At 41.6% G+C, this 20,434-nt stretch overlaps 3 protein-coding genes across 5 annotated transcripts; 2 read left to right on the top strand and 1 right to left on the bottom strand.

Annotated features, from left to right (window-relative positions):
* Positions 1-5,766: 5,766 nt before the first annotated feature.
* Positions 5,767-13,342, top strand: hgd (homogentisate 1,2-dioxygenase). Of its 2 annotated transcripts, XM_026179708.1 has the most exons (15): positions 5,767-5,952; positions 6,756-6,844; positions 7,131-7,202; positions 7,341-7,429; positions 7,533-7,638; positions 8,557-8,616; positions 8,701-8,792; positions 8,887-8,921; positions 9,053-9,132; positions 9,422-9,521; positions 10,469-10,593; positions 12,297-12,401; positions 12,492-12,618; positions 12,857-13,038; positions 13,120-13,342. In XM_026179708.1, exons 3-15 carry the CDS (start codon positions 7,134-7,136, stop codon positions 13,261-13,263), a joined length of 1,314 nt encoding a protein of 437 aa, XP_026035493.1. In that variant the 5' UTR covers positions 5,767-5,952; positions 6,756-6,844; positions 7,131-7,133; the 3' UTR covers positions 13,264-13,342. The 2 variants fall into 2 exon arrangements, with proteins under 2 accessions (XP_026035493.1, XP_026035492.1); XM_026179707.1 differs by lacking the exon at positions 6,756-6,844.
* A 499-nt stretch (positions 13,343-13,841) lies between these two features.
* ndufb4 (NADH:ubiquinone oxidoreductase subunit B4) lies at positions 13,842-16,415 on the bottom strand. Of its 2 annotated transcripts, XM_026179711.1 has the most exons (3): positions 16,198-16,414; positions 14,809-14,952; positions 13,842-14,001 (listed from the first exon to the last, which is right to left on the bottom strand). In XM_026179711.1, the coding sequence occupies exons 1-3, from the start codon at positions 16,372-16,374 to the stop codon at positions 13,939-13,941; spliced, it is 384 nt and encodes a 127-aa protein (XP_026035496.1). In that variant the 5' UTR covers positions 16,375-16,414; the 3' UTR covers positions 13,842-13,938. The 2 variants fall into 2 exon arrangements, with proteins under 2 accessions (XP_026035496.1, XP_026035497.1); XM_026179712.1 differs by lacking the exon at positions 13,842-14,001 and having other exon boundaries at positions 14,803-14,952; positions 16,198-16,415.
* Positions 16,401-17,284, top strand: LOC113029092 (sperm-associated antigen 16 protein-like). Its single transcript, XM_026179709.1, has one exon. The coding sequence runs from the start codon at positions 16,481-16,483 to the stop codon at positions 17,258-17,260; it is 780 nt and encodes a 259-aa protein (XP_026035494.1). The 5' UTR covers positions 16,401-16,480; the 3' UTR covers positions 17,261-17,284.
* The last annotated feature ends 3,150 nt before the right edge of the window (positions 17,285-20,434 follow it).

Below are 20,434 nucleotides of genomic sequence, written 5' to 3'. Positions count from 1 at the left end.
TTTATTGCATGCACCCCCTCTCTGTAAAGCACATCTTTATAACCAAGCAATTCCAAAGCAATTTTCTCTGTGGGAGGAGAGTGTAATTTTCTATTCTGTGACACTGTGATGTGTAAGAAACTGGGAGCTGGCGCTAAAAGGTGTCTGTAGTGTGTGTCTTGGTGTGGGTGTGAGCCACTTTAATGGCCAACGCGGGGCGGGTGGCGGTGGTGGTGAGCGGGTGCATGTCAGGAAGGCCATCATTTAATGACTCCCAAATAGTGCCCTCCTCGTTAGAGCTATCGTCCTGGAAACGCGGGGCTGTGAACCACGAGAGCGCCACACGCTGCAACAGTCTTTTATCTTCATATTAAACCATTTGCATAACATTACCACGATAGATAAGATTCAGGAGATACTCAACCTACTCAGGGAGCGACAGAGAGAGAGTAGACACAGGAGACACAGAGAGGGTATACTACATGTCCTTGCAAATCTAATCAGCGTTAAATGGAGCTGTCAAATGTGTGTGTGTGTTGTGTGAGTGTGCATTTGCTACTGGAAGGCTCATGTCAGGAGTCATTTAACATTAAAGCGCAACAGTATATAACAGGGCTGTAATTACAAAATGCAAGAATCCAGATGTGACATCTAAATACAGCAGTCATTTATCGGTGATACACAAAATAACACCAAATGGCGTGTGTACTTATATGTCCTTCACAAAGTTGAGTTTTAATGTTTTCTTTTTCTTAACGTGTCGCACAAATTGTATTTGTGGCAGCAGCTCTACAGAATACAAAGAAGTAGCTAATTAGAACAAATTACATTACTAGCATTTTCAAAATTGCAGACATTATTTGCATTGACGGCAGCATTTTGTGCAGCATCAGCAGACTAACAAAAGGCTGAAATTCGTGTTTTTTATAGGCACACCGAGCTATGCTGTTTAAAGTGGTTTGCTCTGTTCTGAGGACTGTCGGATCTGCAGCTGCTCTTCCCTGCTCAAAGAAGAAAAGACTTATTCCAACAGAAAGAGCAGGAAAATGTGCAAGCACACGCTAATTAGTTGTTGCTACTTGCCACTACCCGATTAGCACAGTCAAGAGTCCTGTTGATCTGTACAGTATATTGCGATTAGTATGGATATAGTGTATGCCACTCTGCCACGTCTAAGCCACTCACAGGTGGAGTGAATAGCATCGACCATCTCATTACAAGTCTCTGTTCTTCGCAATCATGTGGATTAGTAACACTCCCCGATGGCACCAGCCTCCAGCTGGACAATGTGCCTCGCCCCCACCAGTGGCTCTGGTTATTAAAATCCTGTATTGAGCCTGAAGCTGAGCATTTCTTTGTCGCTATCTTGGCATTTTGAAACTATATGTGATAAGTGACGGATACTTCAGTTTACAGAAGGTAAGGCTAAGCCCACCCTGCTTTATCGTCCTTTTGGACACAAATAGGGAAGATAAGAAATGAAACTAGAGACCGAGAGCGTGAACTGACCAGGAAAGTACTTTCTGCAGTCATACTTCAAGAAGCAGAGGGCTGTTTTCCTATTAATTTCTATACATCTATAATTTTTTTTGTAGCCAGATCCCTGTTCTTCATTAGGAATTAAGATTTTAGGCAATTCATCTTAAGCTTTACTATGTTGATACTTTACTTAATACTCCATAAGAGCTACTTAGGAACTGCTCACAAAGAGCCCAAAGTGCTGAACTGTTCTCAAACCTCCACAGATCCCAAACCGGTCGAGCATCTGGAAGCTGTATCGGAATCAAACCTTCACCACTGCAGCCCCCTAGTTCCTGTGTCCAAACCGAGATAGATTTGAGCTGTTTTGATGACATGAAGAGGACTTGCACAATATTTGTAACAAGGTTTTAATGTTGTGGCTATAAACACACTGGATTACAATTCCCTGCTCAGACTCTGGTAGAAGTTTAAGTGTAGATTAAGGGTATAAATAGTATATTTTAAAAGTATTATGACAAAGCTTCAGGTGAATGCTTCAGGCCCTGACACTGACTCGATAAGAGAAAATACCATTGTGCTGTTCAGCTATGGTTTTATGTATGTGTGGGTAGATGATCACTGATCGACAGCTTCCTGACTCTGCTTGCTTGAAAATACCCAGTGGAACAGGGCAACATATAATTTTTATGTGTATTACCACGCATTGTCCCTAGCATACATCTGATCAGTTTGTGAAAAACAAACAAACAACAAATAAATAACAACTGTGAGCCATACAGGACACTTAAAGAACTAATTCAACCGAATAACATACCAGAAAATCGTTTTTTAAAAGGTTAATCTCTCTTTGATATTTTTAACAATACTTTACCTGAATAAATTGAATAAATGCTCTCTTGATTTTTTACCTGCATCATTATTTAAAAATGTCTTTTACTCTACTGGTCCCTGTATTCTTACTATAATTAATACCTCCTTGGCCTCGGGCATAGTCCCTGCCTATTTTAAAACTGCTGTTATACATCCCTTGTTAAAAAAGCCTATGCTGGACCCATCTCTCACTAGCAATTATAGACCGATCTCAAAAATTCCGTTAATTGCTAAGATTCTAGAGAAGATCGTGGCTAAGCAGCTTACAGCAGTTTTAGATAAATATAGTATTTTCGACAAATTTCAATCTGGCTTTCGTAAAGTTCATTCCACTGAAACAGCCCTTCTTAGAGTTTCTAATGACATTTTGTTACAAAGCGATGCAGGTAAATGTTCTGTTCTCTTAATGTTGGATCTTACGGCGGCCTTTGATACTGTTGACCACTATATTTTACTTAACAGGCTGAAACACTGGGTTGGTGTCTCTGGGACTGCATTGAAATGGTTCTCCTCGTATCTCTCTGAACGATATTCTTCTGTGGCAGTTTCTAAGTATAGATCATCTTCTGCGTCCCTGTCTTTTGGTGTGCCACAAGGCTCTGTGCTAGGGCCATTACTGTTTTTAGTTTATTTACTCCCTCTTCAGCACATTTTGAGCCCTTTTGAGGATATTTGTTACCATTGTTATGCAGACGATATCCAACTCTATATATCTTTTAAACCGGAAGAGGCTTCTAAGCTGCGGCTTTTAAATGTGTGCTTGGAAACCATTAAAGGCTGGATGGCTGAAAACTTCCTCCAACTAAATGAAAGTAAAACCGAAGTCCTCTTATGTGCCCCAGATAGACATATACCCAGTATAATAAATGCTCTTGGTCCTCTTTCAACGTTTGTAAAACCATCTGTCAGGAACTTAGGGATTATCCTTGATCCTGCTCTTACGTTAGATAGTCATGTTAAATCTCTTGTTCGGTCTTGCTTTTATCATTTAAGAAATATTTCTAAATTGAGCTCTATTATATCCTATACCGAACTGGAGATTGTTATTCATGCTTTTATCTCTTCACGACTGGACTATTGCAATTCCCTGTTTACTTGTTTAAATAAAGGTTCTTTGGAGCGTCTGCAGATCGTTCAGAATGCTGCAGCAAGACTTTTGACGAAAGCTTCTAAATTTTCACATATAACACCGTTGCTCATGCAGTTACATTGGCTTCCTGTTGAATTTAGAGTCCAGTTTAAGATTTTGGTTTTAACTTTCAAGGCTCTTCAACAACAAGCACCACCATATATCATTGAACTTTTACAGCCCTATGCCCCTAGTAGGTCTCTGAGGTCGAGTAGTCAGGGCCTACTTGTCATTCAGTATACGAGACTGAAAACTAGGGGTGATAGAGCTTTTGCTACTGTGGCCGCCAGACTGTGGAATTCCCTTCCTCAGGACTTACGATCCGCTGATTCATTGATTACTTTTAAAAAACAGCTAAAAACACATCTTTTTAAAACTGCCTTTTGCTAACTTTGTTTGTATTTTGTCTTTTTAATCTGTTATATCTTGTAAAGCACTTTGTGATCTCTATCTAGAAATGTGCTATATAAATAAAATTTTACTTACTTACTTACTTACTAATGTTTTTGTTTCTCAAAGCAGAAAAAAGGTTTTGTCCTTAATGCCTGTCACAATAAAAGACTGTACACAGAAAGGTCTGGGCACAGATTGAAAGATACGCTGTGTCCTGGATCGGGTGGTATATCACGGAGGATTTGACACTATGTTTTCTTTCTGTGTGTATTTTGAGTGAACTGAACCTTTAATGGTAAGACTAAGGCTAAGGGGGCAAAAATGAGTGTAGGCTACTTGCGTGTGATATGAAAGGCTACAGATGCCATCACAAAACAGATTACTTACTCTGTGTGTGTGTGTGTGTGTGTGTGTGTGTGTGTGTGTGTGTGTGTGTGTGTGTGTGTGTGTGTGTGTGTGTGTGTGTGTGTGTGCGATAGAGAAAGAGAGAGATTGGTTGTTTATGCACACTGGGATAGACTGTGCCAGGTGAGTGTACCGTTTACCATCAAACCATTGAATTCAGCAGGCATCTAATAACAAAGCATTTATGGCCCACTTACGCATGCATAGATATAACTGTCAGTAGGAAACAACAGTCCCTTTTCTCCGTCTCCAGCTATTTCTTCTTCTCTTAAAACACACAGGCACCATCCGGATTGGACCCAGATACTCTAGAATTCTATCATCAGACTCGGGGATGAAATTAAAATCGCTCATTTTCTTTCTCCATACAAGGAGCAGATCAATTTCCGGAGACTGGGACGTGATATTTTCCTGCCATTGGGCTTTCTCGTCTTTGGCACAGCACCCTGACTGGCTGCCAGCGGGAGGCCCGGGCCTGACTGCACGCCTCGCCGGAGAACAGTTACTTCTGCCGCGGCGAGTTTATTTGCGCCTCGCTATGAGAATTGCCATCATTTACCCTTCCCCAGCGCCCCCCTCCAGAAAGAGAAAAGAAATAGACAAGCAGGGAGAAGCGAGGCAAGAATGAGAAAGGCGAAATTGATTCTTTTTGATACATGCTGCCTGGGGGACATTAGGCACACCTCGTTTGACCACCTATTTCAAGAAATGAACTGAATAAATTTTGCGTGAAGTAATGTATAGGCCTTTTAGAGGCCTCGCGCTGTTGTTTTCGCTTTATGAGGAACGACGGGCTCGCTGCAGCGCGCAGAGGTCATCTGAACAGACGCGAATCCTGGTTTTAGGGAAACGAAATTAATTGTAGCTGTACAAGAATGATAACCCACTTTACATGAAACAAGAAGTGAGATTGTGTTGAGCATGGCGAATGTGCTGAAAACACTGAAATCTGCAGGACTGGCGGGCCCCGGGGGTCAATGGCATATTAAACAATTCACGCAGATTGAGCAATGCCGCTAAATATTGGGCTACACTGCAAATATGGGGCCTTAAGCCATTGAACAAACTCTTGTTGCCCAGATGTTCGCTTTGCAGGACGTGGGGATGTGCATGGCGCCCGTGTTTGCACAAGTAGTGCGCATGAGGTCACCACTTCAGCAGAATGAGAACTCTGGCATAATATGTTCTGCGTATGATGCAAGCTTCTGACCGCCTACCCGTTGTTACGCCCCACTTAAAAACGAAGTGTTGTCAATACATTTTTCTCTGTATGCGCTGTCAGTGATAGGATCGCTGTGCCATTTAAAACCATGACTTGTACTTTAATCCCTCAGTGTTCCTTACCTGCATCACAAATTTCTTTTTAGTCGGTCCTTGTTTGTCCTGGCAGGGACACCGGCCCTTGTTTGTGCACACTTTGACCATCCGACCCGTCCTTTCCCTTTTACGTGTCCCCCAGCTGTTACGTCACAGAGCCAGTCAAGGCCTAATTAAACCCAGATTGGGAAAGCGTATAAATCCCAGCCCCTTTTCCCCAGTCTGTCCAAACAGCAACATGCAGACACCCCGAAGTGGATTTTAGTCGAAGGGAATACATTAAGAAGAAAACTGCAAGTCGATCCGTAACCACTGTGAAACGCTCAACAGCTGCTACAGAAAAAGTTCTGACACATAGCAAAATGGCTGGACTCAAGGTAAGACAATTCCTCGAAGCAAAACTGTTGCTAAATGTGTAAATATTCAATTATTATCGCTTATGAGCTGCGTCTGTGTCGACTATCAGACTGTGCATGCATGTGGAGTTAGGGTGCAGAACTATATCATCATTGTAATACAGAAGAAAAGTTTGTATTTTTTATTTATTTGTTTTGCACCAGAATGTGTGAAATTCATGCGCCTTAAAGCCACCACAGCTCCTGTGGCCGCAGACTGAAGGGAGGCGTTTCCTCCAACCAATCAGAGCGCTGCATTTTGCAGCTGCCCAGATGTGGTTTGAAGTGCCTAAATCTTTTTTAATTTCATTGGGAACGCTTCAATTTAATTGCAAAAACATGATTTTAAACCCCAGTTTTCCAATTTATTGCCATTGCTGCAGAATTATGGTGATGGGCTGCATTAAGTAGGCATTTGCTTAGATTACTTTTTTTTTTTATATAGAACCTTTAATATTTGACTGAAGGTTTCAAAGTCATGACACCTACTCAAATGCAAAGCTTTGTCTATAGTGGAATAGTTAACAAACTATCCAAGGACTGCTGGGATCATTGCCAAGTCTAGCTTTGCTGCTCTAGCTCTAATAAACTTTTAAGAGGACAGAAAACTGACTTTGTAAAGCATTCCTTCAACTTGGGACACTCTGGAGCTTCCAACAAGCACTTTGGCACATGATCACGCACACATGGAAACCATCTGTGTCTGTGAGTGTGCTTTCTTGCAAACTCACAATGACTCAGCAAGATGCGTGTACACTGTGACAAGTTTGATCCTCCTGTGGCAGAAGAGACGCGATCAGTAGAGGTGCAGGCGAGATGCAGAACAACACTCTTATCCTAGATGGAACATTGATCAAAACATGCTGCAGAGGATGTAAGTGTAATTAGGCTGTTTCTGTGGCACAATAACACAAAATAATGGATGACTGCAAGGGGGGAAATTTGGCATAACTGCAGTTTGTTTTATCATAGATCTAATGTGAATCAATATGACAACAATTAACAAAAAGACAAGCCTTAATGACAAGCCTTCAAGTTTAATTATAACCAGCATGAACACATTTATCCTGCATTACAATGAAGCTGCATGATGTATTTTTTTTATTTTTCACTTCAACTTGTCTCCATTTGTGTGTTGGATGTGTGTTTGTCTCTTTCAGTACATGAGCGGTTTCGGGAACGAGTTCTCATCTGAAGACCCTCGCTGTCCTGGATCCTTACCCGAGGGACAGGTAAAAACCCACACTGGGCTCCTTTTGTTATTTATTCATCATTATTTTCTAATTGTTGAAAATGAGGGTAATTGAACACCATATATAGTGTACATATACACACATTACAGCATTTTTTTATGTTCCATGTGCTTGCAGAATAATCCCCAGGTCAGCCCATATGGCCTTTATGCCGAGCAGCTCTCCGGCTCTGCCTTCACCTGCCCGCGTCCAGCCAATAAGAGGAGGTGTCCTTTTCTGTTTGAAACCTAAATCAGACTTTATAGTGACTCCAAATGGATCCCAGACAATATGGATAACTAAACATTTCCCTTCCTCTTCTTTCTCTAGCTGGTTGTACCGCATCCTTCCATCTGTTAAACACAAGCCATTCACCTCGGTTCCCTGTGGAGATCTAACAGAGAACTGGAACGAAGTGGAGCCTGATCCTAACCAGGTATATCAACACAAGGAGTCCCTGCTCATTTTGGGCTTAGTTACAAATCTTTCATCGCTTTTACATCTGTGTGGTTAATGTTCAGCCGAAGCCATAACAAAGTTTAGCATAGCATAACCAAATCTATGCACTGTCTTCTCTAAACCTCACATTAATGCGGTTTAATTGTGGTAAATGACACTGTTTGGGGGCCAGCAGATTCCCTTCATTTTCAGTATTGTGCCTTTAGCTTCACATTTACCACACAGCCTCCAAAGCTATACCGATGTTTTCGACAAGGAAACAATTTCAAGCTCTTCACACTGTTAAAAGTAACAGTGTTGTTTCAATCCATTAAAAATGCTGGCGACATAAGAGCACATAAAGCCACAAATTTCAAATCTGTGATTGGTGGCGACATGCTGTACGTGACACCATCATCATCAAGTTTGTCTGTTTCAGACAAGTTTACGAAAAGCAATGATGAAGCAGTGTGTGAATGTGAGAGTGAATGAATAGTGGAATTGTAAAGCGCTTTGAGGTTCTCGAAAAGCGCTATATAAATGCAATCCATTATTATTATTATTATTATTAATAAACAGTAGATATATTTATATATAGTAACTTATTTAGAAAATATTTTCCATAGATTGATTTCTTTAAATACACTGAAGGTGCACAATAGGTACACTACAACGAACCGCTTCAAGTAAAAGTTAGTATTTTGCAAAGCAATCTACTGCTACTCATAAATAGAGGTAAATACTGTAAATACTAATAGCTGGGAAATAAATATAAACAGCAAGCTAGTAAGTAACAAAAACAAACATATTTAAAGAAGCTGTAAAGCAGGCCCACGGTGAAATAATGGTGGTTCTTATAATTTTACAGTAAAAATTTGTTACAGTGCAGATTCTGACTCTGAGGTTTCTTTCACAGCTTCGATGGCTGCCATTCACCATCCCCAAAGCTACAGAGAAGAAAGTGGACTTTGTGGCTGTAAGTCAAGCTAATTATTTCTCTTATTTTGAATTTTATGAAAATTTCCATCTGATTTTATTTGCGTCCTTCTCCACATTTCAGGGTTTGCATACTGTCTGCGGTGCTGGAGATGCCAAATCTCGTAATGGCATTGGCGTCCACGTGTACACCTGTAACACCTCCATGGTCGACAGGTGAGAATGTATAAATTATGTGACGAAAGGATATATTTTTATTGATGAAAAACATTTCCAGCCTTCCTTTGATCTTATTTTATTCTTGTTCCAGGTGCTTCAACAACTCAGACGGAGACTTTCTGATTGGTGAGGAAAGGAGCGCTGTTGTTGTTTTCGCTGTCATCTATCATAAGAACAATGATAGCTCAAACATCAGCCTGCCTTCTTGTTCAAATTTTCTTTTCTCTGTGTCTCTCTTTGTCTGTTTGTGTGCGCAGTCCCTCAGCAGGGAGAGATCTTGATCACCACAGAGTTTGGGAAGATGATGGTCGAGCCGAACGAGATCTGTGTCATCCAGGTGGGCTGTATGTTTTCCATTTCCCCTGTTTTCAAAGAAATCTGCCGTTGTGTCTGCCCCAACATCCCACTTACCATATTTAGAAAGGCATTGTTTGGTGCTTTTTGAAAGTGACCTCAAAAATAAGCGACGGTGGAAAAGAGGTTTTAAGCTACCGAAAGCCTGACCACCTGGACAGCAGCACGTGTGCTTTTCAAAGTCCGTTCAGAACTGAAACAGCACACAGTTGATACTTAATAGGACAAAATTTCCTCTCACTGCCACTTTTCACATTTTTTTTTTTTTTTAGCAAGGGATGTGCTTCAGTGTGGATGTGTTTGGGGAAACCAGAGGCTACATACTCGAGGTGTATGGTGCCCATTTTGAACTGCCTGACCTTGGCCCAATAGGTTTGTATGATATTTGTGAGTCTATATAAGTGCAGCATACGTCTTTGTCTTCACTTTTCCTTGAAACGTGCTCACCAAGCTCCTTTACATCTATGTCTTGGAACAGAATGTCCATGTCTAAAACTGTTCACACTTTTCTCTGCGTAACTCACTCTGTGCTCAGAGGATAAATCTTGCTTAGAAATTTTATTAAGGAGATTAACATCTGCTGTTTTGTTTATAGAGTACATATAAAAAGCAACAACAACACAAAATCCTTCTTTGAGCAGCATATTGCTGTTAGATATTTAGGAAACTAGTGACTAGCTTGTGATTTCTGTGTCTTCCTACATATAACAAAAATATTTCTTGCACCCACCAAAGATGTTTTGGCTTTCCGACAAAGCATCATGGCTCTAAAAATAATGTTTTATCATTAAATGTATTCGCACCTACAATTGTTTTAATCTTTATTTTACCTTTATTCACTAGCTGGGCCCACGTCCTCACTTTAGGTTGGACAGCGTTTTAGTAGGTAAAGCTGAATGCTTTGACATGGCTTGAGGGAAGGCCTCGAAGGGGAGTGGTGATGGCTCCCTGCCCTGGCAGACCCCCGTGCACCAAATAGAAATGAACAAGTTAAAGAATTGAAAACAAGGAGGCAGGGAGGGTGGGGGAGGTAAACGGGAATGAACAGCTTGCAGAACTGGGTGAACCTATATAGACGACAGCGTGTTTGGAGGCGTGGTCCTGCTCCTGAAATTCCAATACATAATCTCCAAATAGTTAAAATATCAAAAAAATGCTCAGCTAAATTGCTAAATAAGCTAACACCTTAACTACATGAAACCACCTGTGATTACATGATCTGTCACCCCCAATTGTTTCCTATTTTTTTTATTGTTATCATTGTCATCATGGTTATGCCTACACTGCCTTTACTTTGACACTTTGCGTGTGTTTTGCAGGAGCCAATGGTCTGGCTAACCCGAGAGACTTCCTGTGTCCGGTTGCATGGTATGAAGATCGCAAAGTGCCCACTGGTTACACCGTCATCAATAAATACCAGGGGAAGCTGTTTGCATGCCAACAGGTGGCTATTGTTGCACACAACTTTATCTGTATCACTGTACTTCCACGTGTACCTGTGGTCTGACAGGGACACACACACACACATACACACATGGCTTACTTGCCCTATTACCCTATTTAGTTTTGTGTCTGCTTCAGTGAAGGCCATCGAACTGCCGCAGTGACTAACAGGAAACTGTCCAAGTGAAGCATATGATCCATTAGCTGCTCCTGCCGACTGAATTGCCATCCCTGATGATTTAATATCGAAGCATTAGCTGTTATCCATTCAGCAGGTTTCCGCCTCGACTCCCTTATGAGTCTTAATCACTCATAATTAGTTAAGGCATTCTGGAGCTGCAGACAGTGTACCTGTGAAGCTTTTGCTTTGTAGGAAAAAACCTTTTTCAAGTTAAGCATTAATTTCAACATATTTCAGCCGGGGAATGATCCTCCCCCTCCCGAAATGTCCTGTTGGGCGCATAATTGGATCGACACATAATGTCTGACAGGAGGTTTTTTACTGAGGCAGGGAGGAGGTGGGAGGAGAGGTTTGTCAGGGGTGGGGGTTGGGGGGGTTGTAACCGTGGAAACCATGTCAAACCACACTGTTATTATTCATCATAGGAAGTACACTAGGGCAAGATACTGTCTTTTCTTTTTTTGAAGCAAAACAGACCTCTTCCCATCTTCCTCTCTGCTTCTGCTTGAGTATCTGCCACCAGTTATATGCTCTTCCCAGAGAGTGGACCAGAGAGGTTGCAGGGGTAAGAAAATAAGATGGGGCGGTGGAGGCCTCGTATAAGGGAAGATGCTGCCGCTCCTGCCTGGTCCTGCTGTTTTGTTCCCCCGCAGAGTGCCGAAATTGCTCAAATTAACTTATTATTTGCTTGACTGGACCAATATGTTTGTGTTTTGTGTGCATGTGCGCGCAAGTGCTCGCTCGCCTCCATTTTCCTCCCTTCATTTTAATCGAATGTAGTGGAGTTATCACAGATGAATGTCCAAGAAATTACCTGCACTGGATTTCCCGAAGGCCTCTTTGTACATCGACTACTGTCAGTTGAGTGTGTGTTAAGTTGTTTTCGGCGTTCATTAGTCACGAATGTTTGCGTGTGTGAATGCATCTGTGTATGTATATGTATTTGCCAGTATTCGTCGTTGGTGTGTATTAGCTGTTCGTGTGTGGAAAAGCTTGTGTGTAAAGGAGCAGGGAGGTCAGTATGGAGGCAGCTTGAGTTGTAATGAACTATATTGATTTTAGAGTTGCTGTTGAATGTCTTTTTTCGCAGTGACATTATCAGAACAGAGAAACTATATAAAATTGCTGTGGTTTTAACAATCAAGATAAAGAAATATCTCTGCACCCACTGCTCCCCTCTCCCCATAACTGCGCTGCTGCGAGCGTCAAAATGCTCAAAGTTTGGGAAAGTTTGATTGTGAAGCCAATTACCCCATAATACCTGGAGCCTCGTATCACAAAGAAAAGGGGGGAATGAAAGAGAAGAAAGGATGAAAGAAGCACACCCTCTTTCACAATCAACCCTTTTCATTATGACCAGTTTTTTTCTCTTTATGTGAAGAAGTACTCTCTCTGGGAATTTAAGATTACAAAGACATTATTCATTGTTCCGTTTTCCCTGTGAAAAGCTCAATTTAAAGCCTTTTGTGTTTGTTGCTTGGGTAGACTCCTCTTATTTGTTTTGTTCTGTGCTCTGCACGTAGGATTTCTCGCCATTCAATGTGGTCGCCTGGCACGGTAACTACACGCCTTACAAATACAACCTGAAGAACTTCATGGTTATCAACTGTGTGGCCTTCGACCATGCGGTGAGAGTTGAGTTTAGGGACACGCCAATAGCACTTTTGAATGCAAAAAGCCGTGCTCCTCACCCGCATGTTTATGATCTCTCTATATAGGATCCATCTATCTTTACTGTGCTTACTGCCAAATCCACTAGACCAGGGGTTGCCATTGCTGACTTTGTCATCTTCCCCCCACGGTGGGGTGTGGCTGACCACACCTTCCGTCCACCATACTATCACCGTAAGACACACGCACACACACATCCATTTACCCAGCCTGTGTCAAGGCAGTAGGTGAGAACAAACCACCTGCTGTATGACTCACTTCAATGGAGACCCCACAATAGTCTCCTTTTGTCCGATTTCATTGCAGACCTATAAGGCCATCTAGCGGAAATCAGTGTTACACCTGGCACATTCAACAGCAAACTAGACACATGACGCTGCTGTGTTACAGCTCCTCCTGCTTGTCACTGTAGGTAACTGCATGAGTGAATTCATGGGTCTGATCAAAGGCCATTATGAGGCCAAAGAGGAGGGTTTCCAGCCAGGAGGGGCCAGTCTCCACAGCATAATGACCCCGCATGGCCCGGACGTGGACTGCTTTGAGAAGAACAGCACTGCTGAACTCAAACCTGAGAGGGTGGCTGAGGGAACCATGGTAAACAAACAAAATATATATATGGTTAACACATGACCAAGTCGGTATCGTTTATCACAGCGTGCTTTTTCCTATCACCAGGCTTTTATGTTTGAGTCGTCCTTCAGCATGGCGGTGACAAAGTGGGGTCTTCATACATGCCAGAAGCTTGACAAGAACTACTACCAATGTTGGGAACCTCTACGCAGCCACTTTAACCCCAACTGGAAGCCCGGCAAACAGTAGAAACCCAGTGATTCAGAATGCATTAAGAGCAAACAAATCAAAAATAAATATATCAAAATAAAAATTTCACTTCTCGCAATCCAATGATTTATTTGTGTTCCCCGAGTAGATCTGTTGACAGAATAAACAGGAAGAATAAAGTAATTTCCTTCTCACAGAAGTATAAAACCAAATTGTCGTCACATGTGTATTTTTATTTTTAAGAAACATAACTGCAAAATTTAAGGAACAATAAGAGGCAACCTTAGACCAGCATTCTGTTTTACTGAGAGGTGTTAGGTAGGACCACTAATGACCCTGCCTTTACCCCTCATGCCACTGTTGTACCAATATTACCATTATCCTTTAATATCTAAATGACACTGCAGTGCTTCTTTATTTGACTATATATATAGTCTTGCTTTATGTGAAACGGGGATCATTGATATCAGCATGTCTTGCATTTTCTTTTCCTGTGCCAATCTGAACTTATGTGAGAGGGGGGAATCGAGTCCTTCAGTCTGCAAGTAGATCCTCCTTGCCTCTGTGTATAACTGCAGACATGCAAATGGTACTTTCACACATGAAAGCCACGTAACTCTGGTTTGACAATATAATTTTATTCGATTAATAATAATTACACACATGGACATCATCTCTAGAACACACAGGACGAGGGTCTTTCTACACCCGGGCTCAAGATGACAAACTGAACTTGCGCTCGAGGGTACCGGCCTTAATTTGCTCCTCCTTCCTATCCTGTAAAACAGATGACAAACAGATGATAGGTTAGTGCGGTTTCCATAGAAACAAAGTCATATCGCTCTCACCCTCATCACCTTCCAGACGTTTTCTCAAACTCCATGTTTTATGAGTGAGCTTTTTATGATTTTCAAGCAGCTTTTCCCCCCCCTTCCCAGCACCAAAAAAGGGGGGTTGGGACAAATATGATAGCCCAGCAGTGTGACAATTGGACCAAATTCTCCCTGGAATCTCAATTGGCGAGGACTTTGACGGTGAATCTCCATGACAATGGGGTAGAAAATGAAAGCAGGCAGCATTTTGGATGAAGCATTCATTTCTAACATGAGCGGGTCTGTGTCAAAAGAAAGAAAACCAGATCAACGGTGCACCTACATGGGAATAATGAGTCCCAATCTTCAACTAAATAGCTTTTCAGGTTTCTATGACAGCATTTGTCACCAAATCACATTTTATGAATACCCAGATCAAATACTCTAAATGGTCAAATTATTACAGTGGCTGAAAAATGACCACTATTGTAACAGTGTAAAGTAACCAGGTAATCAATACTGAATTGTTTTGTTTCCTGCAATAAATGCATTGATATTTTTTTAACCTCCAACAATACTTGGCAATTTACTCCTAGTTTCTAGTCTCACACATGCCTTTAGACAGCCTAAAGAGGGCCAGTGGGGCTTAAATTGTGGTTCAAGAGCTCGCAACAAACTTTTGTGATGAGAAAACACAGCTGAGCCGATTAAACTACCCATTAAGATCAAGCAGACAGCGAGTGAGAAGGCTACAGTGTTTCTTGTCTCATACCCTGTCTGTCTTGAAGATGTAGTAGAGGGCAAAGAGAGGTACAACTCCAAACATTGCACCCAGCAGAGAGGTCTTGTTTGTAGGCCTGAAGTGTGCGTAGGGATTGCCTCGTGCGTACACCCAGCGTGTCAAGGCAGGGTCTTCCTGTACAGACAGAAGTAAGCAATGACATTTATCACCATATGTAAATGTAGAATTCACAGCGGAAAAATAGACTCCAATATTTACAACAAATCAACCAAAATTTAAAAGTCTCATAGTGACGTTAAAATTATTAATATCTGTTATACTTAAACCTTTTATATTAGGTGGGGAAAACTCAGGAAACAGCAGAAAAGAGGGGGGGGGGGGGGGCATTTTTCAAGGACAGGACATTTTTCCAGAAAAATCCTGGTGTACATATTTTACATTACACAGTTTACATTTACTTTACTGGTACATTTAATTTACTGGTATTGTGCTTGCTGGTCAATTTCATGAACTTAAGAGAACAAAGCCATTATAAAATGTAACAGTAAAAGTAACATAGCAAAATGTCTGCCTTTAAAACAATCACAGCACACAGTATAGATGGAAAAATGAGGTAATCCAACTACACCACTGAGTACCATAAAGACGTTATGGAAGAACTGAAGTATATCCAGCCAGATGACAAACTAAGTCAGCATGAAGAGCTGCTACAGCTACTTTGGTTGGACATCTGCTATGACTTTAAGTTTCAGTGCAGAACCTGCACTGTAGCGATTCAAGTCATTAGATATTATACATGATATTCGGTTATACTGTGTTTTGATGATTGTGGTTGACCTGTATAACAGGCCAGCATGCTGTATAACATGCTGGCCCACCATCTCTCATAAGTGTCGAGCTGGGTTGGGGTCCGGTGACAGCAAAGGCCATGGCATATGATTCAAACTATTTTATATAACGATGAAATCATTCAATGAACCGGGTGCCTAACGGATGGGGGCTACTCCAAGCTGTAAAGACATGTTTCATTACAGGATACAATGACCCCTCACACTAAAGACTGAAGTGGACCCAAACCATGTCAGCGAAATGCTCCCTAGGAGCATAACAGAATCACGAGACCCCCTAATTTAAAACACTGCAGGGGTCGGGTTTTTTCTGTCACCAGTCAGTTTTCAGAGCACACCAGGAAGAAAGCAATCTGTACTGCAGCGCACGGTTCCCAAGACGTAAACGATCTTCGTAATGCAGTAGTGACTAGCATGGAGTGGAAGGTCTCGTTTATAATCTTATCTAAAATTTAGACTAGATAAATACATAGTCACCGCTGTGCCCCGCTAATGCTACCCGTTAGCATTCTGGCCAATAACTTGAGCCCTTTTCAAGGGTGACATTGCTAACTAGCAAGTAGCCACTCACAATGAGCTCTTTTCTGTGCGGGTTATTGAGTTGCAGCTGATATTGGCGCTTAAGATTTGCTCGCAGTGCACCCCTGGCTTCTTCGGCACGCCTCTGCTCCGGCGAAAGGTTGAAATATTCGTTTGGATCCAATGTTTTTGGCCGAGTGGCCAAGGGCGCCTCTCGGTAGTCCGCCATGATTGTTTAATGACTGCTGGAACGGTGGAAACGCGAGCTTGTGAAATCTCGCGTTGAGTGAGCGCCGTATTACCATAGCAACGTCAAACTCTGGCTGAAGGAAGCAATGGATGCAGCGCAGGAAAGTGAAGAGAAAGTGGCTGACGACACATCGCCTGACAGTAATGATGACTTTAAATGTGAAGACATTTCTGCAGAAGACGAATTGAGTTTAAAAGAAGGTGAAGAAGACTTGGAAGCGACGGTGAAAGCCATCCAAGACCGGGCAAAAGCCAGTGCAAGGCCCAGTTCAACCAACAGAACATCCAAACCACCAGCCGTAGTTGACTTTTTACAGAACTTTCTCTTCCAAATGGGCATGACAGAAACCCTCGATTGTTTTCAAACCGAGTGGAACGAGGTGGTGCAGAAAGGACTGCTGGAGGAAGAGGGTCTCATGGTGACCCCATTCGTTCACATTGAAAACCAGCGTCTGGAAAATGAGCTGAAAACCGCTCTGAAGGAGATGGAGGAGTACAGGCGTACAGTCTCTGCAGCAGCCGGGACTCTGGTGAGGGTGCAAAAAAACAGAGACTTTCACCGGATGCAACATAAGCGTGTTGTCCAGGAGAAAAACCTACTCATCGAGGAGATGAGGAAAGTCAAGATGCAGTGCAACAGCTACGAACCTGCGGTGAAGCGGATGAACGAGAAATATGAGGTCGTTTTAAAGCAGGTCATGCTGGCGGCTTTGGAGAGGGACAAAGCCTTCAGGGAGGTGAACTCTTCGTCAATTCAACACGACACCCTCTGTGGAGGGGAGGAACGGGGAGGAGAGGCGGGCGTAGAGAAATACCCTTCAGTGACACAGCCGAGACCTCCGGCCCCTGCGCACTCAAAAAAATAAATTGGGTTGTTGTTACATTTACAAGAGTCTAAATATTAATTTGAACAAAATAAATTAATGTTTCTATGGTGAACGTAATTAAATAATGTATGATCTGCATGGAATTCAACAAATTAATTTATTCTTGGTGAGATGACACAATGATACAATCTAGTAAGAGTGGCTAGTTGCCTGGACTCGCGAATTGCACGAGATCACACGAGATTCCAAACCACAGGAAAATCACTGGGGTTATAAGAGGCAGAAAAGCATACACACACTATGCTATATGCACTGTTACCTCACAACAAGAATGTCCTGAGTTTAAATCCAAAGACACGCAGCTAGTGGGGTTAGATTAATTGGTGATTCTACCCATATGTATGAATGCTTGTCTGTCTCTCTGTGTTAGCCCTGTGATGGACTGGTGACCACCTATCCAGGGATGACCCTGCCACTGACTGGCCCCTAATTTAAGTTATTTAAATTAAGTTGGACTCAGTTGCACTAAATGCGTACATTAAGTAGGAATAACAGAATCTCATAATGTTAAAATAACATTTAATAGCGTGGAAATCCTTTCCATTGTTCTTTTCATGTTCATTCAAACAGTTTTTAAAAAAAATTTTTTGTTCTTTTTTATTAAAAAAAAATAAATCATTGTTGTCTGAAGGTGCTGACATGACCAACAAATTAAAAACACACAATACAAGCCCAACATTTAGTTTATAAATGAGGGCTGGGGATTAATGTTTGGTCAAGCACGCCAGCAGATTAGAGACCTGACGAGAGAAAACAAGAAAAAGTGTGCTCAATTAAAACAAGTGTCCGATGAAAGGGGACGAGTTTAAAGCTACTGGTATGGACATACATCATAGTCTCAGAGAAACTGAGATAAAGAATTACAAGCTTTAACTAAAACTTTAACTAAAACAGGAAAAAAATTAAGAGTTTCTTCAAGAGAAGAAGCAACTGGAGTGCAAACTCCAATACATGGACAAAAACCACCAAGTGCTTCAAATAATGCTTGATGAAGCACTGCATAAAAATGCAAAAAAAAAGTGCAACAGGAAGAAATACAGAAAGAAAGGCAACCTGTTCTCCAAGACTAAGAGAAAAAAATCTAGAACTGCAAGAATGTTATAACAAAATGAAGGACAAAAGATGCAGTGGAGCTTCAATGAAATGCAGAAGAGAATGCAGGAGTTAGAAGACATGTACAACAAAGCGTTGTACAACGAAGTACAAAGCTAATACAGGAGGTGAAATCTAAAAAACTGAAAGAAAAGCTTGAAGAAAAAAAGAAGAAGCAACATTTAAGAACTGGAGAAAAGACTCAAGAAACTTGAGAAGCAAAATGCAGAAACAATCGATGACATAAAAAATCTCATCCTTCAGATAAAAGAGCTCCAGGAACAGTGCCTGAGAAAGAAGAAAAAACGCTTCCACTTTTTCAGGAAGAGGAACCCTCCTGCTTCCTCCTCCACCTCTCCTCTCCCCCTTTCTCTCCTATCACCTCTCTTTGTCCACCCCTTCCTCTTCATCCCATTTCTTTCTTTTTCACCCTCACCCCCCAACTAGTCCAGGCAGTTGACTGTCCCTTCCTCAGCCTGGTTCTTTTGGAGTTTTTTTTCCTGTTTAAAAGGAGTTTTTCCTCCCCACTGTTGCCTAGTGCTTGCTCAGAAGGAATTGTTGGGGTTTTCTCTCCTCTGCCTCTTTCCACCTTTCTATCCCTTTGTTTTTCCACCCTCTTCTTTCACCCTCTTTTCCAACCTCTTCCTTTCATCTCTCATCTCCCTGTGTTCACTTTTGAGAACAGAGAGATAGGAGGAAACAATAAAGACAGTCAATCATATTTTTACATGCATCAAATCATTGTCTTTATTCATGAATAATCTAAGGAAACAGTGGAAAAAATAACACCTCTCCAAGTCTTAAAGATAATCCTAAACTAAACAGAAACAGCTCTGCACTGGCATGCAAGCCCTGTAGGGCACCTGACAATAAGCCACTATGGCTAGTCTCCATCTTCACCTAGCACACACTAGTCCTTGAGAGCACTAGCAACTGCTGACTAAATAGCCAGTGGCTCCCCCCAGCCTCTGAAATAACAATTCAATATCAAGTAAGGATTAAATAAGTTAAAGCAATGCTTAATCTTTCATTCAAATATAATGATAAGTTAACAGTGGGGACATTAGCACAAGTATAGAAAATGTCCCAATTCTGTGAATGTTTAAAATAGATTATTTAAGTCTCCAGTACACTTGGCACATTCCCTCCTTGCCTATAAAAGGAGGCCAAAAAGACCCAGACTGGTTTGACAGTTCCTGGGTGTTGGCGGATGGAGGCCAGGTGGAGTCTGGAGGAGAGGTTAGAAACAGATCAGAAACAAATCTTAAAACGTTGGGCAGCTCTCTTCATGAGAGTTCTCTTAAAAGTAGTGTGGCAACAATATACACAACAGTTAGATGAAAGCCGCTGCAATGTGCTTAGAAGTCTGCCCCTGTCCTTTCTGTAAGTGTGTGTGTGTTGTGTGTCTGTTGTGTTTCAGAGTAGGAGTTTTGCCCTTGTCTCCACCCTGACTACTTCACACCCACACACATGTATAAAGCCAATAAAGATGATTCATTCATTTATTAATTCATTCATAATGTCCATGGCAATTGCTGGAGTCACTCAATGGTTCAGACATTATAGAAATTAACCACAAGAGGGCACTCTTTAGCAAGCTGTGGTTACTCTACTGTGACTGTAGCACACATTAACCGCAGTCTCAGAGAACAGTCTCTAGTAACATGTAAAAACAAAACAAAGAGAATCTGCTGAACAGCATTGAGAGATAAAATATTAAAGTATCAGTAAAAACCCTGCATACCCGAGTCTTTATTTTTCCACTCAGGTAAGAGTTCCTTTTGTAAGGAAATGAGCCACTAAACCGACTATGGGAAGCTACGTTATACTGTGGATGACATTCACAGCCATAATTTTTTCCTCCAGGTGGGTCAAACAAGAATCCCCGGTATTGACTTGATTGCAGAAATGTTTGAGCGTGTAGATTTTCAACCATCAGGGACAATCTGATAGTTCCGTGTGATTTTTTTTAAATCCACAAAGATGATTAAATTCAAGTAAGGCTGAGCTGTTATACACCTTGTCATTGATATGTCTGTGGTATGACAATTGGATTATGCA

The sequence above is a fragment of the Astatotilapia calliptera genome, chromosome 9 (genome assembly GCF_900246225.1).
Source record: "Astatotilapia calliptera chromosome 9, fAstCal1.2, whole genome shotgun sequence".
Lineage (NCBI taxonomy): Eukaryota > Metazoa > Chordata > Actinopteri > Cichliformes > Cichlidae > Astatotilapia > Astatotilapia calliptera.
Note: the sequence above shows the minus strand (reverse complement) of the source record. Positions and strands in the feature narration are given on the sequence as shown.